The sequence below is a fragment of the Rosa rugosa genome, chromosome 4, assembly GCF_958449725.1.
Source record: "Rosa rugosa chromosome 4, drRosRugo1.1, whole genome shotgun sequence".
In the NCBI taxonomy this organism is placed as follows: Eukaryota; Viridiplantae; Streptophyta; class Magnoliopsida; order Rosales; family Rosaceae; genus Rosa; species Rosa rugosa.
In genome coordinates, this window is record NC_084823.1 from 45,667,679 (window position 1) to 45,692,962 (window position 25,284).

A 25,284-nucleotide genomic window follows, 5' to 3' on the forward strand; every position below is an offset into this window, starting at 1 on the left:
ATAGATGTTTTGGTTGGGGGAGATAGGAAGGGTACCAACCAAGATAATGGTTACATCTATGCCTACAATGTCCATAAAAAAGATAAATGTGATCGCACAACACAAGCCTTTATACATTTTCTCTTATGATATATCATTCATCTTATTTTATAGAACATGTTATTGGCACTTCCGACTGAAACTTATTTTACACTTTATTTGATTTTATTATATGGCATATGTATAAAAATAAGGTAAAAAAATTACTAATTTTAGACTGCAAAATCATTTTAGGAGTTTGTGTGATCACTAACTTGAACTACAAAGTTTTATTTGAGAAATCATCAAGCTATTTGTTAATTGTAAATACCTAACTTGTACGTTGTAGATTAATTGTTAGTCGAAAGTAGTTCTTTTTATTGATCCAATTCGAGCCACACAAGGCCAAACTTGAGAGTTTGAAAGTGAGGATGCATGAATATTGAAAGGGTTAAGAGCATATAGCTCATAGTTGTCTTGGTACGGGGAGATAGGGAGGAAGGGCCGGAGGTAGCAAGGAGGGGGACCAACCAAGACAATCTCCTCCATCCCAGACAATTGTTACATGCATCTATATCTATAATACCTAATACACATGTATATGCATGCCCCATGTACATAAAAGATGATGGATGTGATTACAAAAAATTGTTTTCATCGTCAGCATCTTCAAATTTTCATTTATCCGAAAATCAATACAAATTTTCAAGTCCAACAGTGACAAATTATGAAGAGCTTCACCCAGTCCTGATTTCAGAGGCACATTCGAAGAAACTAAGTCGCAAGTTGCAGAAAAGGAAAACTTTCAGTTTCATATTTGTTGAAAAATTTGGCAAAATTATCGGAAGACGACAAAATAAAACTTTTTTGGCTTTAAATACACAACTTGTAAGTAATCGGCGCCGAAATACGGTGTGCGCGGGGAGAATTTAGTTATCTAGTTCTTCATTGGCTGCTGGTGTTCACTGGAGCCACGTAAGATGCGTGTACGGTTGTCAATTTTGCTAAACAGGGGATGGAACCCTTTTGACTTTTTTTGCAATGTCAACCCCAACCCCAATGAGAAACCACAAGAGGGTTTTATAGAATAGAAGCTGATACGAGTATATATAAGCAAGCCTTGCTTTAGATTCCTATCATCTAATTTTCTTCACAATCAAAACTCAGTCTAGTCTCTCTTTCCGTCTCTGTGATTCTGTATGCTATGGAGAACTGGGATTTGCAAGCTGTGGTGAGAGGGTGCAAAAACAATCTTGAAGGCCTTACTCATACCATGGAGTTCTCTCAATCATCTTGTTTTGGCTTTGCTCCTGTAACCATTGAAGAAGATGATGAGATTTTCCAGGCTTTTCCTCAACTGTTTGAAGCCACAACAGCTTTGGATGAATTGGAGGAGCTTTACAAGCCCTTCTACCCAATTTTGCAGCCTATTTCCCCACCAACCATTCCTACCGCCTCCGTATCGGTTCCGCAAGAAGTCACTGCAGAAGAAAAAGAGCCAAAGAAGCTGAAAAGCGTGAAAGAATCCTCACCCATGTCCAAAAGAAGGTTGGTAATTCTATATCAAAAATGATTTATAAAGGAAATGTTGTGTACATATTGTCAGACTGTCGGTTCAGGGTTCACGTACCATACCTTCACTCTTTTTTGCCTAGATATGCTTTTAGTTTCGACCAAATGTTTGATTTTTTTTTTAATCTTTCAAATGCTAATTTCAGCAGGAAGAATCAGAGCAAGAGGGTGGTGCAAGAGGTTCAGGAGAAAGATCTGTTCTCGGATGTGTGGGCGTGGCGAAAATATGGGCAAAAACCCATCAAGGGATCGCCATATCCGAGGAGCTATTACCGGTGCAGTAGCTCGAAAGGATGTTCAGCAAGAAAGCAAGTTGAAAGGAGCAATTCCAATCCAGAATTGTTCATCATAACCTACACTGCAGAACACAACCATGTTCATCCTACTCGGCGAAACTCTCTTGCTGGAAGCACAAGAACCAAGTTCCCCAAATCGCAGAAAAAAGAAAAGAGCAAAAATGAGTTTGTGCCTGTAAAAGAGGAAGCACAGAGACTGCCGGAAGAGGATGAAGTTAGTCAAGAGAGTGTGATGGATATGATGTTGGGAGATGAAGTTGTTCCGGGCTTTGAGGATTTTGATCAAAAGTTGGAGGAATTGAGCGAATTGATGGCGGAACCAGTCACGGCCGATGGTTTCTTTTCGGATCAGTTTCCAGATAATTATTTTCCAAGTTCTTGGTTCCTTGGTCACTCTACAAGTACTGTAACTGGAGCTTGCTGACGATTTACTAAGAGGTCATACTCATACATATATAGCTAGATATAGCTTTCAGGAATCAGAGAGAGGGATGTGATCGAGTTGCATTTCGAGAAGATTAATTTAAAAACTTCAGTTTTAAACTGATTAACATATGAATTGTAATTAGTATATATAGTCTCAATCATTATCTGTATTATCTATAGTTGAAGATTAGGATGTATCACCTCCCAGATTTAATATATAATTGGTGTACTTGATTAATGTCCCACAAACCGCCCAACCTTTAGCTGTAAGGAAGAAAATGAAACCTAATTATAATTAAATCAGTACTTCATTTAATAGACAGGATAAGTATCAATTATTTTGAAGGTCAAATTGAACAGATTTGTTTGTTGGTAGGAAAGCAATCCAAACAGTACTATGGTGTTAGAAGAATTCTCTAGCTAGCTGCAGCTCCTGAATTATTGATGGCATAGCACAACTGGTAACATTTACACAAAGTGCATGACACACGATTTTGTCCCAAAACCACAACTCATCTTCTTCAGAATAACAGTACATAGATAAGATCCATGAGATTCCAAAATTCGATCGAGAATTGCATAACTACATGCATTTTAATTAACTTTAGGGTTTAGTTTGTCTCTCTCTCTTTTGAACTTTGCAATATTCTTGATTCTCCAATCCCTTCATTCATTCTTCATACTACTTTGTTGAAGTATAAAATGGATGCACTCCAAATGATTAATTATGCTTATTTTATACACAAATTAACCAACGAAGTTAATTAAACATGATAGTAGAGATGGCTAGCTGTACGTAAGATTGAACTCGATCTTTTCAGTTTGGCTAGCTTGCATCAAAAGGGGTTTCAGTTGTGAATATGAAGTTCATTGAACTGGCTCGAAAATGTTTCCGCTTTGCAATTGTTAAGCAATGATATCAAAACACAAATCCATCCAAACGGATTTGGATCTAAGAACCAATGCCCTTGGACGTACAGCCACACCAAATTGCATGAGCTCCATTCTGTCTATAATCTTATGCCCATGCATATAAGCTTATCTTATGGATCTTGTTACCATTAATAATTTATCTAAATTAGAAGTCTGAGTTGAAGTTAGACATTTTTAATCGTTATATCTTTCTTCAATACCCTTTACCTCTATGCATAGAAAAAATACCGGAGTCTGGGTATAATTAAAATCATAAACCCTAAACTCTATGCATAATAAAAATATCAATTAGGCTTAGCATTCCGCGTGGTTGAGTCCACCAATAGCTTTCAACTTTTGAAGTATTCAAACTGGCCCCGGCCCCGGCCCCCAGCTAGCTGCCCACCTGCTTTAGTAGGAAAAAGATGGATTTACAATGAATGAAAGCCATACGGAGAAGATTTCGTGAAATTGTATTTGATCGTGGTGGGGTGGCCACGGCGGACCCAAAAGCCAGCTCTACCTTACTACTTGTACACTTGCCTCCATTAAACGTAACCAAATTGCTTCACTAATTTCTTTTGTATATTAATTTTTCCATCACTCGTGGAACTAGCTGTGTATTGCAACTGACTCAAGATATTGCTATCCTATAGCAGGATAAGCTACCTAGGAGGGGATCATACTATTTATGTACATATTCAAGTCGCAAGTCGCAACTCGCAAGAAATGATGGACTTTTCCTTGTTTTGACTTTGAAATCGATCTCTTCCATTTTTTTAATTGTTACGTATGCTTCATCCCCGTGACCCCACCTCAGCAAAGACCTTTGTGCATGATTTGGAAAAACTAGCTAGCCAGCGGAAGAGATGATTTGAGTTTAAATAAGTGATTAACGTAAGAGGAAGTGATGATGGTCATGTAGTTAACAGCTAGCTATAGCTAGATCTGACACATACAAATTAGAATCATGACATACTTACGGGTGCAATATCATTTATCATCAACTCACGTAAATGATACATGATTTTGAAATATTATCAACCACGCGCGTGAATATATCTTGTTATCCATAACATTTATGGTTTGCACCACATGTCAAGAGTTCAACAGTAAACTTACACTCTTATAATTCACCCTAAAATGAGGTGACAAATTATATCATTTTCCCATTAAACGAGTTCAGTTTCATTTGAATAAATACGGCTTCCACATTTCTTCCCATCCTTTAGAAAGTCGAAATTTCAAAGCTACTGAAATTATTGAATTAGAAGTTGCATTCTTCCATTCTTTATATATAAACCTGGTAGATGTATTATTATACTGCCAGCTGACTTTTTTTGCAAGTCAACAGATTGAATAAAGAGGAGTATTAATTAAGCTGCTGCTGCTACTAGAGTTATTGATCTATATCCTTTGACTTTCTATATATACTGTCGACCGATCAATGGGAAAGCTACTCTAGCTGGTATGTGTTTCTGAGAAACACACAGGCTTGAAAGTTTGACTAGGGTTTTAATTTGTCTCTGCGATTCTTTCTGCCTTGGTCTTGAGAATTACATTAAAGACCCAGACAAACTTGTCCTGCAAAATGGGCCAGATGGAATAGACTTGCTAAATTCGATCCGGAAGATTTCCACACTTGTTTGGTCTAGAGGCCCAAAATAGGAAGAAGCGGAGCCTCCGCTTCAAGTTGCCAACTAATTTCATCCTCTCTTAAACTATTCTTTTGTTCTACACTCAATGTTGGGTAAAGACGAAGCCTAAACCGAAGTAGTCTCCAACCTTCCTACTCCCTCCTCCTCTTCTCCATTGTTGGGCTTCTTTCCCAAATCCACTGTCCTTCATATCTTGCATGTAATTAATCTAGCATTTCAAGTTAGAAGAAAAAAATTAGTATGAATTTTCTGACTAATAAGTCAATAGAAAAATGCCACATAAGCCCAAAAGGATGTAGGAATCCGATCTTTGGTACAAAAAGAGATTTCTTTCCTTTTTGTGAATTTTCCTTCTAGTTTCAGACTTCTTTCCCATTTTGGAAATGATTACGACTTCACCATTCATGCGTCATTCTCTTTCTTCTCTTTCCCTTGCTTCACGAAACACAAAATATGAAGCATAAGATAGGAGCGAGAAATTAACCAAATACATATGGAGAATTTTAACATAAAAAGATAAGGGAAGATGTTCATTTACCCAAATTTGAGCTACACTAATCCCACTTACCCAAATATTTTATAAGATTGCCTACTTACCCAACAAATTATATTTTTTTTGCCCTAATACCCAAGTAAATATTTTTTTTAATTATTTTTTGAGACAATTTTGCCCTCCTCTTTTTGTCAATTAGAGAGAGAAGTCATTACAGACTTCACGTGACTCCTATTACCGATCGCCGGACTCCGGTCAAAGATCGCCAGACTCCGGTCACCGGTCATCGGAAACCTCACCGAATATCCCTAAAGAAGTCATCGGAGAATATTATTGCCCCCCAATAAATGGTTTATTTCCCCTCAATAGAAAGTTTATTGCCCTTCAATAATATGTTTATACCCCCAATAGAAAGTTTATTGCCCCCCAATAATATGTTTATTGCCCCGCAATAATATATTTATTACCCCCAAATAATATGTTTATTGCCCTAAACCCGTCCTCAAAATAAGGGCTTGGACATTTGTGTTGTAGTACTACCACCCAGAAATGATTCAAAACTATAGAACAATTGATAGAACAGTTGCAGAACAAAGCATGATGGTGGCGTTGTAAAGAGAGCTTAATCAAATTGTGCATAAGACAAAAAAAGCTTAATTAAGCTATGCATAAGACAAAATATTTAATTAACAATGCAACAAGAAGATTGATAAAAGTTTCGTACTGGGCTTGTCCGCTTGTGAACACAAAGGAGGAGAAGCCACAACAACACAATTGACTAACACAAGCCTCAGCTAATAATCTTGTCAAATCATTGTGAAATACCAAGGGAAGGGTGTCACGACCCGTGTTCTTGGATTACGCAAGCTCCTCTGACTCGATTTACCAGGCAAGCTCTTCCACATACGGCTCTGATGATTCTAGAAGGCTACGCTGAAGGTGGAGATGGCGAGGTGCTTAAACGCCCGTCGCGAAGGTCGTAGTCGGTTGAGGAACCGGGTTCGGGTTCGAGCTGGACGTCGAAGTCCATAACTAAAATCGGATTTTGGAGGGTGGAGAGAGAGAGAGAGAGAGAGAGAGATTCCGGCTAGAGAAGGAATGGAGAGAGAGATTGCTAGTGGCGCTAACATAATTTTATAATTAAGTTGAGCCTAATTGTGTCTTTTCGCACTTAAGGTAAGTGGGTTTTGTGTTTGACTCAAATTTTGGCTTTTGGTCAAAACCCCAAGAGATAATTATATCACCTATCAAAAAGCGACCTGTTCGTAAAAAGACCCGTAGCTTTACTAACACTAGGCAAATATATTTGCTAGATTCTTTCTCATCTCCTCTGTGGTCTTTAACCCGAGTTATTAAATCGGCTTCGCTGCTCAAACTACTTGGGTATGGGTGCGTTTGGGGGGGGCTTTTTTGCTCCCCTGCTTATAAGCACCTGACCTGTGGGTGCAAAAGACTGTTCATTTATGCTTAAAGTGTGCTTCTTTGCACATTGTTGAAGTTCCCTAAGCTATTGCTATGTCTATTTCTCTGTGGAGTGGTTTATTTTACTTACTATTGGAACTGAAAAGTTTTGACTTCTCAGTTTGTTTTCTGAAAGATTTTCCTGAAATATTAGGTAACTGAACTTCTTACGGGAAATTTGACATCTTCATCTGTTTGATCAGATGGTCAATTTGTTCCGGTTTTTAACGTTTTGAGCATCTGTTCTAAAATCCAAGTCTTTACTATATCAGAGTCTTGGAAATTATTTTTCATTGCTTGTGTATTGAAATTCATTTGCAACTCATTCTCAAAAAAAAAAAAAAAAATTCATTTGCAACTTTGTTTATGTTGGTCGTGCTGCAATAGCGATGAATTTGAATCTGCTTTTAGAATTCTCTCTATCATTAGCCTTTAGAACAGATACTAAATTTGTGCCTGCGGCATTGCCTTGTAATATATTGTGTATCTATGTGTTAAAGAGTCCTTGAGTCTTAGCTAGTAAGTTCTGCCATTAGGTTATATATGATAGACAACTCCATGTTAGTATTGCTTATATAGTCCAGAGGGCATAGTCTATAAATTGACTGCTTCACATTTGGTCTTGATAATTTTTGCACATTGGCCTAATAAACTTTGCAAGACATCATGCCTTGTCAATGTAATGGAAACCAAACTCCTGTTTTCTCCAATACAATGGTTTGAATATTATTTTAAAAAGACTGATTCAATTGAGTAAAACACTTGTTGAATGAAATTTTAGCAGAACATCAGATTCTCTCTTTCACAAACATGTTGGTGAGAGTTTTTCTTTTTGAAACATGAGTTTCAGATGTACATAAACATGATGGGGTTACATAGACCCCCTCTAGAGTTATGCTTCTTTAGAATTATTGGGTTATTGTTGGAAGTTGGAATTTTAAGATATATATAAATATTCAACCTTGGAATTTGTTGAAACTGCATGGTATCGTAAAATGTATCTGTGTTCTACTTTCTTGCGACACAGATACACCAGGTAATAAATTTCAACAGTTACTGTAGGAAGTTGCAAGATGGAAGATAAGATTCTTCAATAAAATGTTGCCCTGAGATATAGTCTGGTTTCCTTGGTACTGTGTTAACCGGGGGCTTCTTGTTCAATCTTCTGCATTCAGTTTGTCACAGCAAACAAGTGTCAACATATTCCATATTCTCATAGTTTACCAGTTTCATGATATGTTTGCATTTATTTTTCTTCCATAGGTACTAAAGCTTGGGCTACTTTTGATTGCGAAGACAGTTCCATTTTGCTGATCAACCAAGTAGCTTCTCCCATAACTGAAATAGGCGTCATTCTAAGGTAAAAAAATGCTGCTTTATACATACTGCACTTCATTACAGTTAGAATGCTAGAATTGTTTATATTAATGTAATTGTTATGTTTGCAATTGCTATGTGCATGGACATTTGTAATTGTCCATGTAGTTATATGCCATTATTATAATTATCATAATTGTATACTACTTCTCAATGCTAGATGGCAAAAGAATCAGCCGTTTGGAATGAGGGTTTAGTAGATCTTTTTTGTGACCTATGTATGAAGGAGGTAGATAATGATAATCGTCTCCACACTCATTTTAATCCGACGGGATGGGCGAAAGAGAAGGTGATGGGTCAAGTCGTGGGATAGAGATGGATGATGATGTAGAAGAAGAATTAATATCATGGTCATGGTGCACAAGAAATGGAAATAATAAGAAATAGCAATATTCAAAGTTTGATGAGTGCGCGTAATAACGTGAACATTTGAATATGTTATGATATTTTTTGTGGTTACTTGATGTGAACTAGAAGCCAATTGTTATTAATGTTACTAATATATTTGTATTAGTTATTTTTAAAATTGTCCAATATTAATCATATGCTCACCATAATTTATAAAAATTGAAAGTTGACAAAAATGAATAAGGACATAATAAAGATTAAAAATAATAACAAAAGCATTTGATCAACGGGTGGTTCTATTCAGACCTCCATATTTGCTATTTGAACCTCCTTTAATATTTTTGTACATCAAATTTTCAATTTTGCCCCTACTTTGTTTTCACTTCCCACCTATCTCTGCGACCTAACATCTGTGATAACTGATGATGCTATGGCCACCCCATAATATGGCACCTCTCTCTCTCTCTCTCTCTCTCCCTTTCGTGTGATGTCATTACCAAGCTTTTGACATAATTGATGGATCATATATTGATGGCTGGGAAGATGAACTTTGATCAAATTCAACAAAATCAGTTCATCCATCATGAACTAACTTTAAGAAACCAAAAGTCCTAATTATGAATTTGTGGGTAGCAACCTCCACCATAAAGTCAAATTGAAATAATTGCGAAAGCCAAACGAAAGGCCGACTACTTGCAAAAGATTCTGATCAACTTGGTAGCATTTTATGAGTAGCTCTTACATACAAATATGAGGAGAGAAAGAAAGAGAATAAGGATATGCAACAGGGCAATGAGGTAGGGAAATTGAGATTGATTTTTTTCTTTTTCAATTAGGGGTACAACTGACATTAAATTTTTCCAAAAAAAATAGAGAGATCTATATAGCAAATTTGGAGGTCCGACTAGAATCACCCCTTGATCAACATTGTATTACCAAACAATCAAGGCAAAATAATCTCTCATGTCCAATTTGGTCATTCCACAAACAAAAAGCACAAGCCAGTTTGAGTTTACCAAACACTTTGCCACAGACAGCACTTAAAAAAAGCTAGTTTACCAAACACTCAGCTGCTTTGCTTTTCAGCTACTTTTTCTCATAAATAAGCAGAAGCTAGCTTTTCTGAAAAGCACAACCATACCAAACACACCCTATGGGTGATGAAGAAGGAAAAGGGTACACGAAAGTGTAACATTTCAAAAGTTGAGCCTAATTGTGTCTTTTCGCACTTAAATGGGAGTGAATGAGAATTTTAGTGGGGTAGGTGGGTTTTGTGTTGACTCAAATTTAGGCTTTTGGTCAAAATCTGAAGAGACAATTATATCACCTATCAAAAAGCCCCTTCTCTTATACGCAAACCTGTTCGAGAAAAGACCCATAGCTTTACTAACACTAGGCAAATATAATTGCTAGACTTTTCTCATATCCTCTATGTGGTCTTTTACCCGAGTTACCAAATCGGCTTCGCTACTCAAACTACTTAGGTATGGGTGATCAAGAGGGAAAAGGGTACACGAAAGTGTTACTTGAAATAAAAATCTTTGCACGCTATATAACAGCCGTCATAGACTCATTGGCGATATTTATAGCTAGAATTGATTACTATATTGACCATTTTTTTTCTACGGGTACAGTTGATTTCCTTCTGGTCTAAAAGCTTCTCCAACTCAATTAAGGGTTCAATGAACATTAGAAAACATCGAAACTAAGCTTAACTAAGGTGAAATTTAACAAGCTAGCTAGAACGACAAGGTTAGAAGTTAATGACGTTGAGGAGTGCATGGGTACCATGTCGTACCTAATTTGCTCAATCTCCATAAATTCCTTGTTTATATTCGTTTGCGTCACCCTTCATGTGCATACAAATTAATTTTCAGTTATTTCGTTAATATTGTTGTTTTTACTCCACTGTTGCATGGATTCATCCTATGCCTCGACTTAGCTCTAGCTCTCTCTAGATAAGTGTGTGTCTTGAGCCATTGGAGTTCAGAATCCTTGGCTTTATCAGTCTCTTTCATCTTTTTATTTGGTGAGCAAGAAGTTGGCTCCTAGGGCGCTTGTGTTTCTGTACGTGAAAGAGTGCTAGCTTTGGGTTCTTGAAATCAATTAATCATTATGGGGCATGGTAGAGTTGTTGCATGTGTTTTGGTATTGTGGTGTTTTTTGAATGAGATAGTCTCAGCCATTGACTATGAAGATGCGCTTGGCAAATCCATATTGTTCTTCGAAGGCCAACGCTCCGGGAAGTTGCCGACCACCCAGCGAGTATCTTGGAGAGGAGACTCTGCACTTTCCGATGGCCAGCTTGAAGGAGTACGTACACACACGTACACACTCATATATGCTTCATGAAGACTAGTATTAAATAATATGATCATATTTAGTACCTAAGTACGTTAACGTGGGTATGTGGTGTGCATGCAGGTAAATTTGACTGGAGGATACTATGATGCAGGCGACAACGTGAAGTTCGTGTGGCCAATGGCATATAGTGTGAGCTTGTTGAGTTGGAGTCTCATTGAGTTCCAGCAGCAGATATCTTCAGCAAACCAGCTTGCATACGTCCAGAGAGCAATCCGCTGGGGCACAGACTTCATAATAAAAGCTCACCTTTCGCCCACCACCTTCTATACTCAGGTACTTATGATTGTGTAATACAGTATCAGAGCATGTATACTAGAAGGTAAGTCGGAATTGTTACTCCAACGTACCTTCGTGTGGAGGCTTGTATTTAGTGACTAGCCATTTGAGTACCTCTTGGATGTTATAGTATATACGTACGAACGAACATATATAGACCTCCCCAGCAGTGGTGCAGCCAGAAATTTTATTATGGGGTTTAAAATAATAATTAATATACATATTTTTTTTTTTTTGATAATGGAGCCAGTAGGCGAATATATATTCATCAAAAGCTAGAATAGGTCATTACATACCCTTCCGCTGTCATTTACAGACAAGAAGATAGTGGTAGTACTCACAACGGTACATAGAAACATAGACCCACTCATTGTACAATCAATACGTAGACATAGCGGGAATCCCCCTTTGATACTACGCCGGAGGAGCTGGAAAGATCCGGCCCTTCCAATCTAACTCTTTGACCAATAAACCTAGCTGCCTAGAGACCTCAATTGGTGTACACCTAGATCCACTGAGAATTAAGTTGACAAGACCAGAACAAATGCCAAAACTAAATGCACAAAAGTACCTAGATTGTTCCTGAAAAATAGGGACTTATTGAAAGTAATAAAATTACTATCCCAGATAATGCACTAGGGCCAAAACCCTAGCCCAAAACTCAAAGCCCAATTAGGGCAGCCAACAAAGAAAGTCCACTCAAGGCCCATACGGCAGGTCCGGTCCGGTCCACCCAAACCAGCTGCTTCCCGTCGTTCGCAACAGTCCAACGAAGCTCCATCCGCCGCACGTCGCCACGATTTGCACTGCCTCGATCCGCGCCACAACGATCTAACCACCTGCAACCCACACCGCCACGGTCCACGTCGTAGCAACCCACACCACCACAGAGAAAGCCAAACCCGATCCAGGTCACCCGCCTGACACCGCCATCGAGTCAGCCCCGTGGCACCGTCGACCAAGCAAAACCCGTCATCAGAGCTCGATCGCTGCCCCTGTTCGAACGACCACCGCCACACACCATCCCAGCCAAAACCTCCGACAAAACCCGAGCAAACCCCATCTGATGGAACCCCCTTGAGCCATAGCCATCAATACCTGTCCGGCAGCAGACCCATGACAACGGCGAGAGGCCAGCCCGGCGTCCGGGCGCCGCCGGACGAGCACAAAATCTTGGATCGGTAAAACCGGCCTTTAGGGTTCTCGAGGAGAGAGAGAGAGAACTAGTTGGGTGATCACAACTTCTTCTCAATTACCCCTCCAATTAATATACATACTTGAAAAGAAAGAAAAAGAACAAAACTTGATGAATAAACAATGACCAAGAAATTTTCACATATATAGGTGGCTCGATTTCTAAGTAATTTACACTGAGAGAATTCTTTATTTCATAGGTAGGAGATGGAAATGTGGATCACCAGTGCTGGGAGCGTCCCGAAGACATGGACACATCACGAAAGCTCTACAAGATCACTTCGAGTTCTCCAGGCAGTGAGGCCGCAGCTGAGGCTGCTGCTGCCCTCGCTGCAGCCTCAATTGTCTTTAAGACAGTTGACTCCACCTATTCGGCAAAGCTCTCAAGTCATTCCCAATCTGTAAGAATCATATATCCTTTTAGCTCAATTTTCTCAACCAAGCTATATAAATAATACAATTTCTCCATATACAGCTGTTTGATTTGGCTGACAAGTATAGAGGGTCTTACCAAGTCTCTTGCCCTTTCTACTGCTCCTACTCTGGCTACCAGGTAAAAACTCAAGACAGCTACATAAATTTTTGACAATGAATATATACTAAAATAGATTCAGTATGAACTTATGGTTCCGGAACTTGATATCTATATAAGGATGAGCTGTTATGGGCTGCGGCTTGGCTATACAAGGCAAGTGGAAACAGAAGCTATTTTAGTTATGTGGTAAACAACCAAGGATGGAGTCAGGCAATGTCTGAGTTCAGTTGGGATAACAAATTTGTTGGAGCTCAGACTTTACTAGCCAAGGTATGTACACTGCAATTATATAATGCCCTATTATCTTCGAATCAAAGATGAATATGTAAATTGATCATCTGGATTTTGTCACAGGAATACTATGCTGGAAATACTGATTTGCTCAAGTACAAGACCAGTGCGGAGTCATTTATATGTGCAGTGATGCCAGGGAGTAGCTCTACACAAGTTCAAAGAACACCGGGTATGATCATCTTACGGTATTAATGACCAAATAACTAAACTCTTAGTTAAAGGTTAACTTGAAGTTCTGGTTGCTCTGTTTGCAGGTGGACTTCTGTTTATTAGAGACAGTAGTAACTTGCAGTATGTTACAAGCTCTACCTTGGTGCTATTCATCTACTCAAAAACCATAAGTAGTACACAAACTGGTGGAGTTCAATGCGGCTCCACGTTTTTCTCTGCTGCGAAAATCAAAGCCTTTGCTAAAGCTCAGGTATTCGATTTTCTGGAAAATTTTACAAAAGACAATTTGATATGTTATGTTGTGAGACTGTCGATTGTAGACCTACGTGACAACTTTTTCATATATGATCAGGTGGACTACATCCTTGGAGCCAACCCCAAGCAGATGTCATACATGGTGGGTTTTGGTACCACATACCCAACAAAATTGCACCATAGAGGTTCATCCATCCCTTCAATCAAGACCCTCCACACCAAGGTGGACTGCAATGGTGGCTATACCTATTACAATTCTGGGAGTCCAAATCCAAATACTCATGTGGGTGCAATTGTTGGGGGTCCTGATGTGAATGACCAGTTCCAGAATGCAATATCAGACTATTCTCATTCTGAACCTACAACTTATATCAATGCAGCTTTTGTGGGATCAGCAGCTGCTTTACTTGCTTAAAGGCAAAAGACACGGCCTTCTAATTGTTCCTACTTCAAGAACTCAGAATAATTCTAGTTCGTGTAAATTACTGAAACCGAACTAAATAAAAATTTCTCATCCAAGTGACGTAATATGTCAAGTAGTAATAACAAGGTCCATGTATATTTATAACAGCTTAATAAAGGGTTACTGCTAGTTATACGTATTATATTAGAAATGCTAAAAGAAGGTTTGTCCTTATAAATAGACTAATAGAGGGATGAGGGGTAACTCACCCTACTTTAACAAGAATTTATGGGGTAACTAGGACCCTTAGAAAAACCGTAAAAACAAAGAAGTGAAGCATATAGTTTGGTGTGGTGAAGTTTGTGTTCAACACATAGCCTTGATCGATTGAATAAAAATGCTTAGGATTTGTCTTTGATAAACCTAGTTATACAAGTCAATCATACTTCATCAATCATAATATAAGAGGCGAACTCAAAATTCAAAATTTAAATTGTTTAGAATGTAATTTGAATTTCTCAAAACTAGAGCCTTATCTTCTTTTGTCTCATCTCATTGCTCTCTCGTAATTTATATATATTTTTTCAAGAATAAATAGGCCTCAAATTATTGCCTACATTCTTTCTTGCTCTCTTGTATGTTGGATTTGGTTAGTAGAAGTGGTTACAAATTTGATTCTTCTTTGTATCTTGGAAAAAAAACAAAAAAATTCTCTTCTTTTGCCCAGAAAATAATTAGACTCTGGATATTATGACACCCCCCATCTTTGCTCAAAACCCAGATCTTGATCTTTACGAGTGTCCGTCACTCTACTGTTGCTGCCACATCCTCTCCAAGCTTTCAAATTTTCAACGTCCACAAGTTTCTTTTTCTAATTCAGAGATAAAAAAATCTTTTTCTTAAAAAAAAAAAAAAAGGGAAAAAGGAGGTAAGCTACAGTTACTGTTCTTGTTCCATAATTCATTCTATAAGAAAAAGACTATGATCTTTGAAATAAATCTAGATCCTGTTTTACAGTTGCAGTATAAGCTACAGTTTCTCATCCTTTCTGATGAAGCATCTTGATGCAGAACGGATGGCAGCCCAATTCGAAGAACAGTTGGATCGTGCTAAAGGAGGAAAACGAAAAGTGACTAGTAGACACGAAATAGCTCGGAGTCCGATTGGGACGTACCTTACCTTTCTGGAAAAGGAATCGCGCCACGAGCAAGACGGCCATGAGCTGTAGCATTTTTCGGGCTTTCGGGGTCGTTTAGGGCCTCAAAACTGCATTTTTCTATTTTTCGGTGTTTTGGTTTTCCTAGTTATTTTTGGGTTGTTTTCGTTTTTACCCATGGGCTTTAGGGTTTCATTGTTAGTCGCCCTAGGGTTTATTTTCTCTTATTTAAGCCGCCTTAAGCGACGGCAAACGCATCTTTCATCTTTTTATCAATAAAATAGAGGTTTTCTCTTTTATCTCTGGTGGACTCCAGAATTCTTTGTTAGGTTTATTGCTGGTAAACCTAATTTATCAATCCAATCAATCGGACTGCGTCACATCTCAGCAAACTATACAATGGAAAGTTTCCTATACCAAAACAAAAACATGCGATTGAGTAGTCTCCCCTGCCTTCCCTTTTCTGACCCTACAAATATATGAATAAATGTACACTCCACTTCATTGCCTAAACAAATCTAAGCTGCTGGCTAACCGTATTGTGTTGATGCTCTTTCTGCAACTGTGATGTTCTCACATATGGTATAGAATAAGACACCTTTCCAACATGATTCAAACTGCAGAAGAGAAGGTGCTTGAAGTACTTGTGACAGGAATGAGGTCCAGGCAGGTGAACTTAATTGTCATCGAGAAAACTCCCGCTAAAGAACTTGCTATGGTCAATAGCTGTCAAACTTTGTCTGTCCATGAAAACTTTGTCTAGCTTGTTCAGTAGAATTGGCATGACAGGAGGCTTACAACTGGAAAGTGCCTAACTCATGGCCATGCCTCGTAAGATGTACTTTTCGTTCACCAACCCATTCTAGTCGATAAGATAGTTCGAGATTATGAATCAATAGTTTCAAATTGTCCGCCTGACTCAAACCTTTTGCATTCTCCTACCACCCAAAAAGAAAAAGCTACCCATGGAGTTTGGTGCAGTGGAAGCATGTTGTTCCTGCATGTTGGGCGAACGCTACAGTGATACTCCTGGTAGTAAGGAGGTCACTGGTTCGATCATCCGCATGTGAAAAACACTCCATGGGGAGGGGTCCAACCCATGTTGCTCTGTGGCCCCGGAGTGGTAGTCCCATCCGACCACCATTTTATATCCAAAAAAAAGAAAAAGGAATGATAAGCAGTTGTTCAGAAAATTTGGAGTGACCATGTGGTCATGCAGATGTGATAAATGCCAACATGGGATTAAACATAAAAAATAAAATTAAAATAAAAAATAAATAAAAAAATTTGTACGTATGCAGATATGTGGGAGAGCCACCTGGATATTGGCTTGCCCATCATGTCCCATAATGCTTGCCATTATGCTTGACCTCGTAGAATTAGGTGAGAATCCCTCCCAAGGGGGAATAAAGATTAATTTTGTGCACTGGACAGGAACTAAATTTCGACTCAGTTTCTCCCACCACACAGATCCCAATGACCACCATCTGATCATCAACCCATGCTCCGAAAAAGCAACCAACTCCTGCAATTGTATGTGTTACAACTAGAAAAGTGCACTCTAACAGAGTCCTGTTTATTGTATACCAAACAGTTCTAAATGGCTTTAACCTATTCTGTAGACCGTCTTTGGTACAAAGTTTTGAGTTGGGTTAATTAAAGTGAAACTGCCAATGATCGTTTCAAATCACAATATTAGTATTCAATGAATAGATAAATAAAAACAGTTGGTCATGACCTGAGGAGCCAGGTTTCCATACAGAGGGCACGTCAATTACGGCTAATTCTCCTAATGACGTCTTATATTATCAAACAGTTCATTATGTTTCTAGCTTAAAAAAAAAAACAGTTCATTATGTTTGAATGGTGCTATTGGTTTGCAATCTGGCTACATAATATTACTTTCGCTTTGGCAATCAATAAAACGTACCTCTCCATCTGGGGAGAAGTTCAAAGCTGAAATTGCAGTAACTAGTTTCATTTCTGAACTGGCCGCAAGCAAATTTGGAAGTCCGGGAGGTCCGCTTGCATCCAAAATTTTTATCTTTATAATACTACATTGAGAACAATACACAAATGTCAACAGCTAAGAAAATAGAGTCAATAAGCAAATATATCAAATTTGGTCAAGTACTATTTCAAGAGATAAGCGCAAAGCCCAAAGAAGTATAAAATTTTGTTTAAACTATAACCAAGGACTTTGAAACATCTAATAGATTTTTCTGATTGATCTTTTTATTACCTTCATATGTCACAAAATAATATACAAAACACTGCACAACAATGACCAAGAGACCAACCCATACTAACTAAACTAGCAAAAAACAAGAGAAAGTCACCCTTTTCTTAAATTCTTTGAATACCTTTGCATGTCATACACCCGAATGCTAGCATTGTTTTTCTCTCCAATCACATCACCAACAGCCAACTTGGTCCATGTATCATTCAGCGCTACCATAGGGAATGCACGTGCAACTTCCTTTAAAGCAGACATTGAACTTTGAAAGCAAGTTTTGCGCATGACTGAGTTGCTAGGGTCGACAGTTAGAGCGAGTTCACCCGTAGTAAAAAAATGTCAAGGTCGAAAAGTTGAGGCGTCGACCAGTCAAGTAACTGTTCACTGCCACAGTGCTACTGGACATGGGTTTCCACCCGTTTTTTTTCTTGACCAGTCAAGACTGTTCATGTATCACTGTTCATCGATTTTTAACTGTTCATTTTCATTGTTTATTGATTGTTTTAACTGCTCATTTTTACTGTTTTTTTTTATATTCTAAAATTAAAATATATTTGATGTAAATAGATGATAATAATGGATATTTATGGATAATTAATGTCATAATTATGCAATTTACTAAGAGGTGTGTGCTTTAATAAGAGGAATTTTCAAATACAACTTTTATTTCATAAAATTTATGCTTACATAAATGAAAAACTAGGAATAAGTACAATACAATTACACAACATGCATAATCACCTAATTATTCTAATCATGATCCTCATCCTCTCTTGAATTTATTTATCGAGCTTAAGTGACATAGTTCGATAATTTATTTATCGATCTCGGTAAACGCTAAAGCACTTGAGAACATTTTCAAAACTTTTCACAAAGTGAAATCTTCAGTTTAAGAGTTCGATAATAAAGCACACGACACAACGAGTTCGTGGAAATTTTCGGGGATTTTTCCTAGTACTCGAGCCATTTATGGCGATTTTACGAAGTGGTGGGATTTAAGAAAATTAAATTAAGAAATGGAAATTTGGTGGAGCAATGTGAGCCATTGATCCACTCACAGCTTGATCAGGACCGTCCAATTGTTAAATGGACCAATTTACTTATAGGTGTTGATCAGATCAAGGAGAGGGGGGAGGAAGCTCGAGAAAGAGAGAGAGATTGCTCCAGAAGGTTCACAGCTCTTCGACCTGGTAACCCGTGAAAGCGATCCGACGGAATCTCCTCCGTCCGGCCACCTCACGACGACGCACCGGCACCTATCGTTTCCTCTCCTCGTCGCCGACGTCCTCCTGGGGTCAGACCATGCAGCCGATAGCTTTAGGAAGAGAATCGACGCCGTGAAGCTCTGAATTCCTCGGCGGTTTCTGGCAATGGAGTGATCGGCACGAGGTTCTATTGGAACTAGCGTCCACGGCGGCCATTCTGGGCTCTCTCTCTCTTGGTCTCTCGGGAACCCTTGAGAAAATTCCTCTCTCTCTTGACTTGCAAATTCGTAGGAAGCTTTCAGTTTTTTTTACATCACCAGTAAATAACATAGCAAGATCACCAAGACTGGCTTCACCATGTTTGATTCTCAAGAAGAATTCATCAGTGAAGCCATGGGTTGATGAGGAAACGTGAGGATCGGGCTGTTACACGATAGGTACCTGCCAAGCTGGCAGTCGGCGAGCCTGGTCAGGAAATATGTCAAGGCTTTGCCTTTTTTCTTGGCCTCGGTCAAGGAAAGCCAAACCTTGGCTGGGCAAGATTGGGCCGGTGGAGGGATGATTTTCCCCTTGCCCGGTCAACACATCATCAATCCTTGCTGGTGCCCGGTCAAAACTACACCGGTACCGGTGAACTTGCTCTTAGTAATATGAAGTCAATAACCTGCAAGTCTGTCCAAACGTCAATAAAATAAAAGCCTGAGCATTAAACTAACTAAACTAGAAAGACAAAGGTCCAACTTAAACTAATATCTGCTACTAAAACAGATCATTCGTCTGCCATTTCCAGTTGCTTAAGATAGAAATCAAGCTTGCAAAACAAGGTTTGTTCATACGACACAATTTCATCATGCAAATGAAAAGACTAGCTCTTGAAAAAAGCTATTATGTTATCATAAATCATAAAGTAATTATGCACTTTCGATGATTTATAACAAAAACAAACCTATATAACTGGGAATAAACAGGAATGGATCATGACAATAATGACTAATAACAAAGGTTTAAGCGTCTAGAGATGAGACACATTATAAGCAAAATCCCCACTAGAAATCATACCTGCATACTAAATACATCACAAAGAAACCATTCATCAATGGTAGAACATAGGTAGATACTGTGCACTAGGTGTGTTTCATGATGTCTATAAGGTATATCCTTGAAATTTAACACTTTTTTTTAATTTTCTGTTCAAATTGAAGATGTACTCTCGCCCACTAAGAACTGGCAAACGAACCTTATCTAGGTATTGAGCCAGGTGTCTTGGAGAACCACGCACAACCCTCATCAGAGTCATTAGAGATACTAAATGAACAGGTGAATCAGATGCAGTAGACCAGATTTGGCTTTCCATAACAGCTTAAAACCCTGGTACATCAGCCATAGCTAAACTTGGAAGAAGAACCACAACGACCAATGTGTCTGGAAGGCCAATTGAAACAGCCAAATTTTGTGCAGATGAATAGGCAGATGGGCCACTTACACACTCTATCTGGAAAAATATATCCCCAATCAGACGAGGTATTTCAGAACTGATGCATTCTTTCCATGTACTCTCCATACCTTCAGCAAGGAGCTCTGCTGCAGTTGAACTATATTTCTCATTCATGGCCATAACCAGCTTCATCAATGGATGAACTACTAGCATGGCAAGACATGGCTTTACAAGACTAGGGTACCAGATAGCCAATGCTGCTGCAACAATAATATGAGATGTCATCGCATCTTGGCTTGTCCCCCCAACACAAGAAATCCAGTCTTGCATTTCAAATGATTCCAGCCATGCATGTATATTCGATTCTTCAGACTTAAAAGACAATAAGTTGGTAGATGCTTCTTCTATGTTTGAATTTACATGTTCAGTCTCTCCAGGACCACTTATAGAGCTCAGATTCAAGTGGCCATTAGCTTTTTGACTTCATAGGGGAAGCGAAATTGCTCGAGAAGCAGCACAGTGGAATAAAGAGCGTGCAGCCATACGTACATGTTCACTTTCGTCTTGCCAAAAACTCACCAAAAGCTGTAAAACACAGTAAGAATATAAGATCAACATAAAATATGATGGGCTTAACTGTCAATCATAAATCCCTTAAATTACAATCTGGAAGTGGATATTGTGATGTTATTGCTCAACAATAAACAAGAAAATTTATCAAACATACAAAATCTGTTTATGGCCAGATAGCTAAGAGACCACATATACTTGTACCCATTTAAGCCACATGATGTGGCATTTAAACATAGGCATTGCCTAAAAGACCACATGATTTTAAACCATGTTTTAAGGCCACATCATGTGTTTTAATTCTGGTATAAGAAAATGTGGTCTGTTTAGCATTGTCCTTACAAACCTTACTTCACTTTTTTTTACAACCAACACCTTTGCTAGTTTAGCATTGTCCTTACAAACCCTGCTTCACCTTACGCACGCGTTGGGAGATGAAAGTTGGTCTGGGCCAATCTCGGCCTGTTGGGCATTGGGTGGGCCTGTTTTTTGGAGCCTCTTGGGACAGTAATTTGATGGGCTAGGGTTTTGCTCTCAGCCCATCCCTATGTTTTTTTTTTTTTTTTAGTTTGTCTATTTACAATAAGGTTCCGTTTCCAGGGACAGTCTGGGCACTGTTGTGCATCTAGTTGTTGCATTTGGTATGGTCTTGTCGACTTAATTCTCAGTGGATCTAGTTGTACACCATTTGAGGTCTCTAGGCAACTAGGTTTATTGGTTATGAGTTAGGATGGGCGGGCCAGATCCTTCTAGCGCCTCCGGCGTAGTACCAAAGAGGGATTCCCGCTATGTCTACGTATTAATTGTACAATGAGTGGGTCTATGTTCGATGAATATATTTTCACCTACTGGCTCCATTCTAAAAAAAAAAACACCTTTGCTAGTTTTATGAAAAGCCAAACAGCTAAAATTACATGAACACCAAAAACAAAGAAAATAACAAAAGGAGAGAGGGAGAGGGAGAGAGAAAAAATAAGTGTTCAAAAAGACAAGATTTATTTTTATTTTTATTTTTTAATCTTGGGCTGGGAATTGATATTCCAAGGTCTCCAATTTCGTTGATTCTACCCTTCTCTCAATGACTAATAAAATATCATGTGTACATAGGCCATTAGGTAATAGCATTGCCATTCCACAGTATGGTTTTCTTCAAAAACAGTGTATGTTAATAGTTTTGAAGAAACTGATTGCTCTGTTTCCTTTGTAAAACAACCAGTTGAACAGAGATTCTAATAGGGGTGGGCACTTTGTACCGAAAATACGGTTACCGACCCGAACCGCACCGAAAAAGTGGTTTGGTAACCGCACCGAACTAAAACGGTGTCGTTTCATGGTCACACCGCACCAAACCGCATAAAAGCGGTTCGGTTGCGGTTTCGGGTCATAAACCGCCCGGTTTAAACTGATCCGCACCGAATTTGTTTTAATTACATTTTATTTATTTATTATTTCTCTATTGATGGAAATGTTGGTTTTTAATATATAAGAAATCAATTTTTGTTTAGGTTTTCAGTTTGTAATAAGTTGCTATGTTTGCTTGATCATTGATATATATATATATATGGGTTTGTGAAGTGTTCAAATATGGTCTTTCTACAAGTTGCTTGATATTTGGGTGACATTTGCCAATTTGTGTGAACTCTAAATGCATTCAAAATTTATTTATGCTTTATTGAAACTGTTAGGTAAAAATAAGCATGATTTTGGCCCTCTCTTTCTAGTTGAAATTAATAAATTGGTCCAAACCGAAACCGACCTGCACCGCATCGAAAAATGGTGTAACCGAAATAATCGGTTCATCCCTTTTGTAATGCGGTTGCGGTTTGATATATAGGCAAACCGAAAAAAACAGTTTGGTTGCGGTTTGGGCCTTAAACCGAACCGAACCGCACCGCGCCCACCCCTAGATTCTAAGCAGAAAAAGTAACCCAGAATTGATGTTTAGAAATACATATTACTTAACAGAAGCTGTCGGGTACTTTTAACTGATATCCGTAATGAATCTAGTCAACTAACATTATTTATACTAACCATCTAACATTATTTAAACTGGCCCCATACTTTAGACGTAAATAGACTAGGTAAGAGTTTTGAATTATGTGATTGATTATCAAGTTAAGCAAATGACATGAGTAATTACTTCATCACTGCTAAAATTACTCTGGACCACTACTCTGGCAAAAGAAAAGAGGGAGTGACTTCCAGCAAAAGTAGTTCTCCACTTCTCCTTTACATTGCCCACCAGGGGAACAAGAGTAAATTTAAAGTAAAATGCATTGAAATTAATAATAAACCAAACCATAAGCACAAGATGCAACCTGAAGTAAAGGCGGCTTTATATCTGGAATTTTCTCTGCAAAGTTCCTAGTATAAAATGCTGCTAAAGCACTGCAAAAAAAAAAAAAAAAGATCATACTAAGAAACACAAATACACAGCTGGTGTGCAGGATAATGGGGGAATCTAGAAAAAAAAAAAATAATATATATATATATATATACACACACACACGCACGCACACACACTATTACATTTCACATGCAAAAACACATTTTTGGGATCACCTGCTGGCATTTGAACTGGCATGCGACAAGCTAATCATGCGTTGGGCAAGAGACCATTCTCAGTGACCTGATTGCACAAAACTCCGATGACATTCTCCAGAGCTGAAATGTTGTTCAATGTCTCAGAAAAAAAAAATTAAAAAGAGCTAAACAAGAAAACATGTCTCAACAACAGTGCAGATCCTTAAAAGTACCTCAAGAATAGCATTCAAATTAGGAAATGTCAACGTCAAAGACCCTTTGTCACCTTGAAAACCAGAAGCGAGAAAAAAATTATCTGGTCTCTTCAAATTTGGATCAGTTATAAGCAAGTTATCAAGCTCAGAATCTACATTCCACAAGTGCAAGAATCCCAAGCTAAATCGAAGTAAACATTCTTCAAGTGTTGTAATCCATTCAATCTCTTGAACAGTATCATTTGAGGTCGAATGCACACCAGAACCATTATCTACAGGCTTGTGCTGGGGACTTGGTGTCTCAAATCCCTGTCCCTTGCCACCATTATCCTCTTTCTTACCACGGCTATTTGGTATAAGGTCATCCTTCTGATAAGGAAACACTAATGATGCAAGGTCAAAACTGAGAGCAGCAATTCCAGGGAAAGGGCAAGAGCATGTGATTGGATGCTTGCGGCTCTGAATGGCCATTTGAGGGGCTGAAAATAATTTTTCAGAATCACCTTTACTGACTCTGGAAGTGTTGGACTCAGCAGTATTACCAGGCACCACATTTGGTGAAGTGGCCAATTTGTCCGAACTATTGAAATGAGAGTGCGTAGAAGCCCCATCTTCAATTACTGGAAGAAGTAATGAAGAAACCGAGGTATTTCCATTCAATGCACTGCCAGAAATGGAATTCATGCTGATGCCTTGACAGAAATGGTCAAACATTGAATGAGATGCCGTCCCTCGAAGGACCCGCTCTCGAGCACCTGTCTTTACATCCCATATGTACAAGATATCAACGGTATCAGATGTTCCTGAATGGTTTCGGCACAAGCATGCAATATAACCTCTTCCACTGTCCCATACAACTTTTGCAGGATAGCTGGGATGTCCAGGAAAAATTCTCTCTGCTCGCAAAGTCTCGAGAGAAGCAAGTGCTACACATGAGTCCTCCCCAACTGAGAGAAAACAGTCGCTCCAAGGACCGTAAGTACGAGCTGGGGGAAGAATTATTTGGCGAACTGGGCCCACATGCATACTGGTGCATTACTGTGATAAGATTCCCAGTGTCAAGATCCCATATGCGAACTGTGCAATCCATGCTTCCAGACACCAAAACCTGATTGAAACTCCATCCTTTGGCAACACCTACCATCCTGTGTGCTGCCGAGCAGAGCACAGCACCTGTGTGCCCCAAAAAGAGCTGTCTGGACATATATGACTTCGCCTCATGACGTGGACTTCCACCAAGAGAAGCCAGGCCCTCCAACAAATCAAACCGTACCATTTCTATTTCTCCACTAGAGAAGCCATACACAACAACATAAGGAACAAAGAAAGTTTCTGAGATAACCATGGAAGAAGACACTATCCCTCGCTTATTAACTAAGCCAGGATTGTCATTTTCTGCATGTAAATTATTTAAACTTCCGGAGCTTGAAACAAAAGGGTGTGAGGAAGTCAGTTTGGTCTGCATAACCTCAAATTGATTACTTGGCATAGAATTTGCAGTCCAGTCAACAAAAAGAACAGTAGAAAATAAGAATTCGATGTGTTTGGAATACTTCGATAATATTCATCTCCAAAATAGGAGGTTTATAAAGAGATACAAGAGTAATCCTAATAGGAAAAAATCTCCTACAACTATACAGAATACGTAATCTACACGTACAAGGAAAGTAAATATTTACAGAATATTCCACACTCCCCCTCAAGTTGGTGCATAGATGTCGATCATGCACAACTTGTCAATTGAGTTGTCAAACACTTTCCTTGACACTCCTTTCGTAAGAACATCTGCTAACTGATCTTCTGTATACACGAAAGGGAAACAGATAATCTTCCTATCCAGGTTTTCCTTAATGAAATGCCGATCTACTTCCACATGCTTAGTCCGGTCATG

The 25,284-nt window shown here is 38.7% G+C and overlaps 4 protein-coding genes across 6 annotated transcripts; 2 read left to right on the forward strand and 2 right to left on the reverse strand.

Annotated features, from left to right (window-relative positions):
- The first annotated feature begins 1,116 nt into the window (after positions 1 to 1,116).
- Positions 1,117 to 2,550, forward strand: LOC133745163 (probable WRKY transcription factor 29). Of its 2 annotated transcripts, none has more exons than XM_062173164.1 (2): positions 1,117 to 1,566; positions 1,740 to 2,550. In XM_062173164.1, the coding sequence occupies exons 1-2, from the start codon at positions 1,223 to 1,225 to the stop codon at positions 2,308 to 2,310; spliced, it is 915 nt and encodes a 304-aa protein (XP_062029148.1). In that variant the 5' UTR covers positions 1,117 to 1,222; the 3' UTR covers positions 2,311 to 2,550. The 2 variants fall into 2 exon arrangements, with proteins under 2 accessions (XP_062029148.1, XP_062029147.1); XM_062173163.1 differs by having other exon boundaries at positions 1,119 to 1,566; positions 1,737 to 2,550.
- Positions 2,551 to 10,362: 7,812 nt separating this feature from the next.
- On the forward strand, positions 10,363 to 14,244 carry LOC133745939 (endoglucanase 20-like). Its single transcript, XM_062174099.1, has 8 exons — positions 10,363 to 10,874; positions 10,986 to 11,198; positions 12,596 to 12,796; positions 12,871 to 12,948; positions 13,048 to 13,200; positions 13,285 to 13,393; positions 13,479 to 13,645; positions 13,748 to 14,244. Exons 1-8 carry the CDS (start codon positions 10,677 to 10,679, stop codon positions 14,063 to 14,065), a joined length of 1,437 nt encoding a protein of 478 aa, XP_062030083.1. The 5' UTR covers positions 10,363 to 10,676; the 3' UTR covers positions 14,066 to 14,244.
- A 1,351-nt stretch (positions 14,245 to 15,595) lies between these two features.
- LOC133707131 (uncharacterized) lies at positions 15,596 to 17,751 on the reverse strand. Its single transcript, XM_062132671.1, has 4 exons — positions 17,573 to 17,751; positions 17,140 to 17,263; positions 16,528 to 16,734; positions 15,596 to 16,147 (listed from the first exon to the last, which is right to left on the reverse strand). The coding sequence occupies exons 1-4, from the start codon at positions 17,728 to 17,730 to the stop codon at positions 16,004 to 16,006; spliced, it is 633 nt and encodes a 210-aa protein (XP_061988655.1). The 5' UTR covers positions 17,731 to 17,751; the 3' UTR covers positions 15,596 to 16,003.
- A 1,541-nt stretch (positions 17,752 to 19,292) lies between these two features.
- On the reverse strand, positions 19,293 to 24,888 carry LOC133707129 (uncharacterized). Of its 2 annotated transcripts, none has more exons than XM_062132670.1 (5): positions 23,412 to 24,888; positions 23,218 to 23,319; positions 22,974 to 23,043; positions 19,888 to 20,670; positions 19,293 to 19,314 (listed from the first exon to the last, which is right to left on the reverse strand). In XM_062132670.1, the coding sequence occupies exons 1-2, from the start codon at positions 24,417 to 24,419 to the stop codon at positions 23,248 to 23,250; spliced, it is 1,080 nt and encodes a 359-aa protein (XP_061988654.1). In that variant the 5' UTR covers positions 24,420 to 24,888; the 3' UTR covers positions 19,293 to 19,314; positions 19,888 to 20,670; positions 22,974 to 23,043; positions 23,218 to 23,247. The 2 variants fall into 2 exon arrangements, with proteins under 2 accessions (XP_061988654.1, XP_061988653.1); XM_062132669.1 differs by having other exon boundaries at positions 19,302 to 19,322.
- Between the last annotated feature and the right edge of the window lie 396 nt (positions 24,889 to 25,284).

What these genes read in the sequence shown, in the direction of transcription:
- LOC133745939 (XM_062174099.1), top strand. Translation starts at nt 10,677, where the DNA reads ATGGGGCATGGTAGAGTTGTTGCATGTGTTTTGGTATTGTGGTGTTTT. An exon ending in CCACCACCTTCTATACTCAG is followed by an intron (nt 11,199 to 12,595) that starts GTACTTATGATT and finishes TTTATTTCATAG; the next exon opens with GTAGGAGATGGAAATGTGGA. An exon ending in CTCAGACTTTACTAGCCAAG is followed by an intron (nt 13,201 to 13,284) that starts GTATGTACACTG and finishes ATTTTGTCACAG; the next exon opens with GAATACTATGCTGGAAATAC.
- LOC133745163 (XM_062173163.1), top strand. Translation starts at nt 1,223, where the DNA reads ATGGAGAACTGGGATTTGCAAGCTGTGGTGAGAGGGTGCAAAAACAAT. An exon ending in TCACCCATGTCCAAAAGAAG is followed by an intron (nt 1,567 to 1,736) that starts GTTGGTAATTCT and finishes TGCTAATTTCAG; the next exon opens with CAGGAAGAATCAGAGCAAGA.
- LOC133707129 (XM_062132670.1), bottom strand. Translation starts at nt 24,419, where the DNA reads ATGCATGTGGGCCCAGTTCGCCAAATAATTCTTCCCCCAGCTCGTACT. An exon ending in ATTTGAATGCTATTCTTGAG is followed by an intron (nt 23,320 to 23,411) that starts GTACTTTTAAGG and finishes ACAACATTTCAG; the next exon opens with CTCTGGAGAATGTCATCGGA.
- LOC133707131 (XM_062132671.1), bottom strand. Translation starts at nt 17,730, where the DNA reads ATGCGCAAAACTTGCTTTCAAAGTTCAATGTCTGCTTTAAAGGAAGTT. An exon ending in ACTTCTCCCCAGATGGAGAG is followed by an intron (nt 16,735 to 17,139) that starts GTACGTTTTATT and finishes ATACAATTGCAG; the next exon opens with GAGTTGGTTGCTTTTTCGGA. An exon ending in ATGGGCAAGCCAATATCCAG is followed by an intron (nt 16,148 to 16,527) that starts GTGGCTCTCCCA and finishes TTTGGGTGGTAG; the next exon opens with GAGAATGCAAAAGGTTTGAG.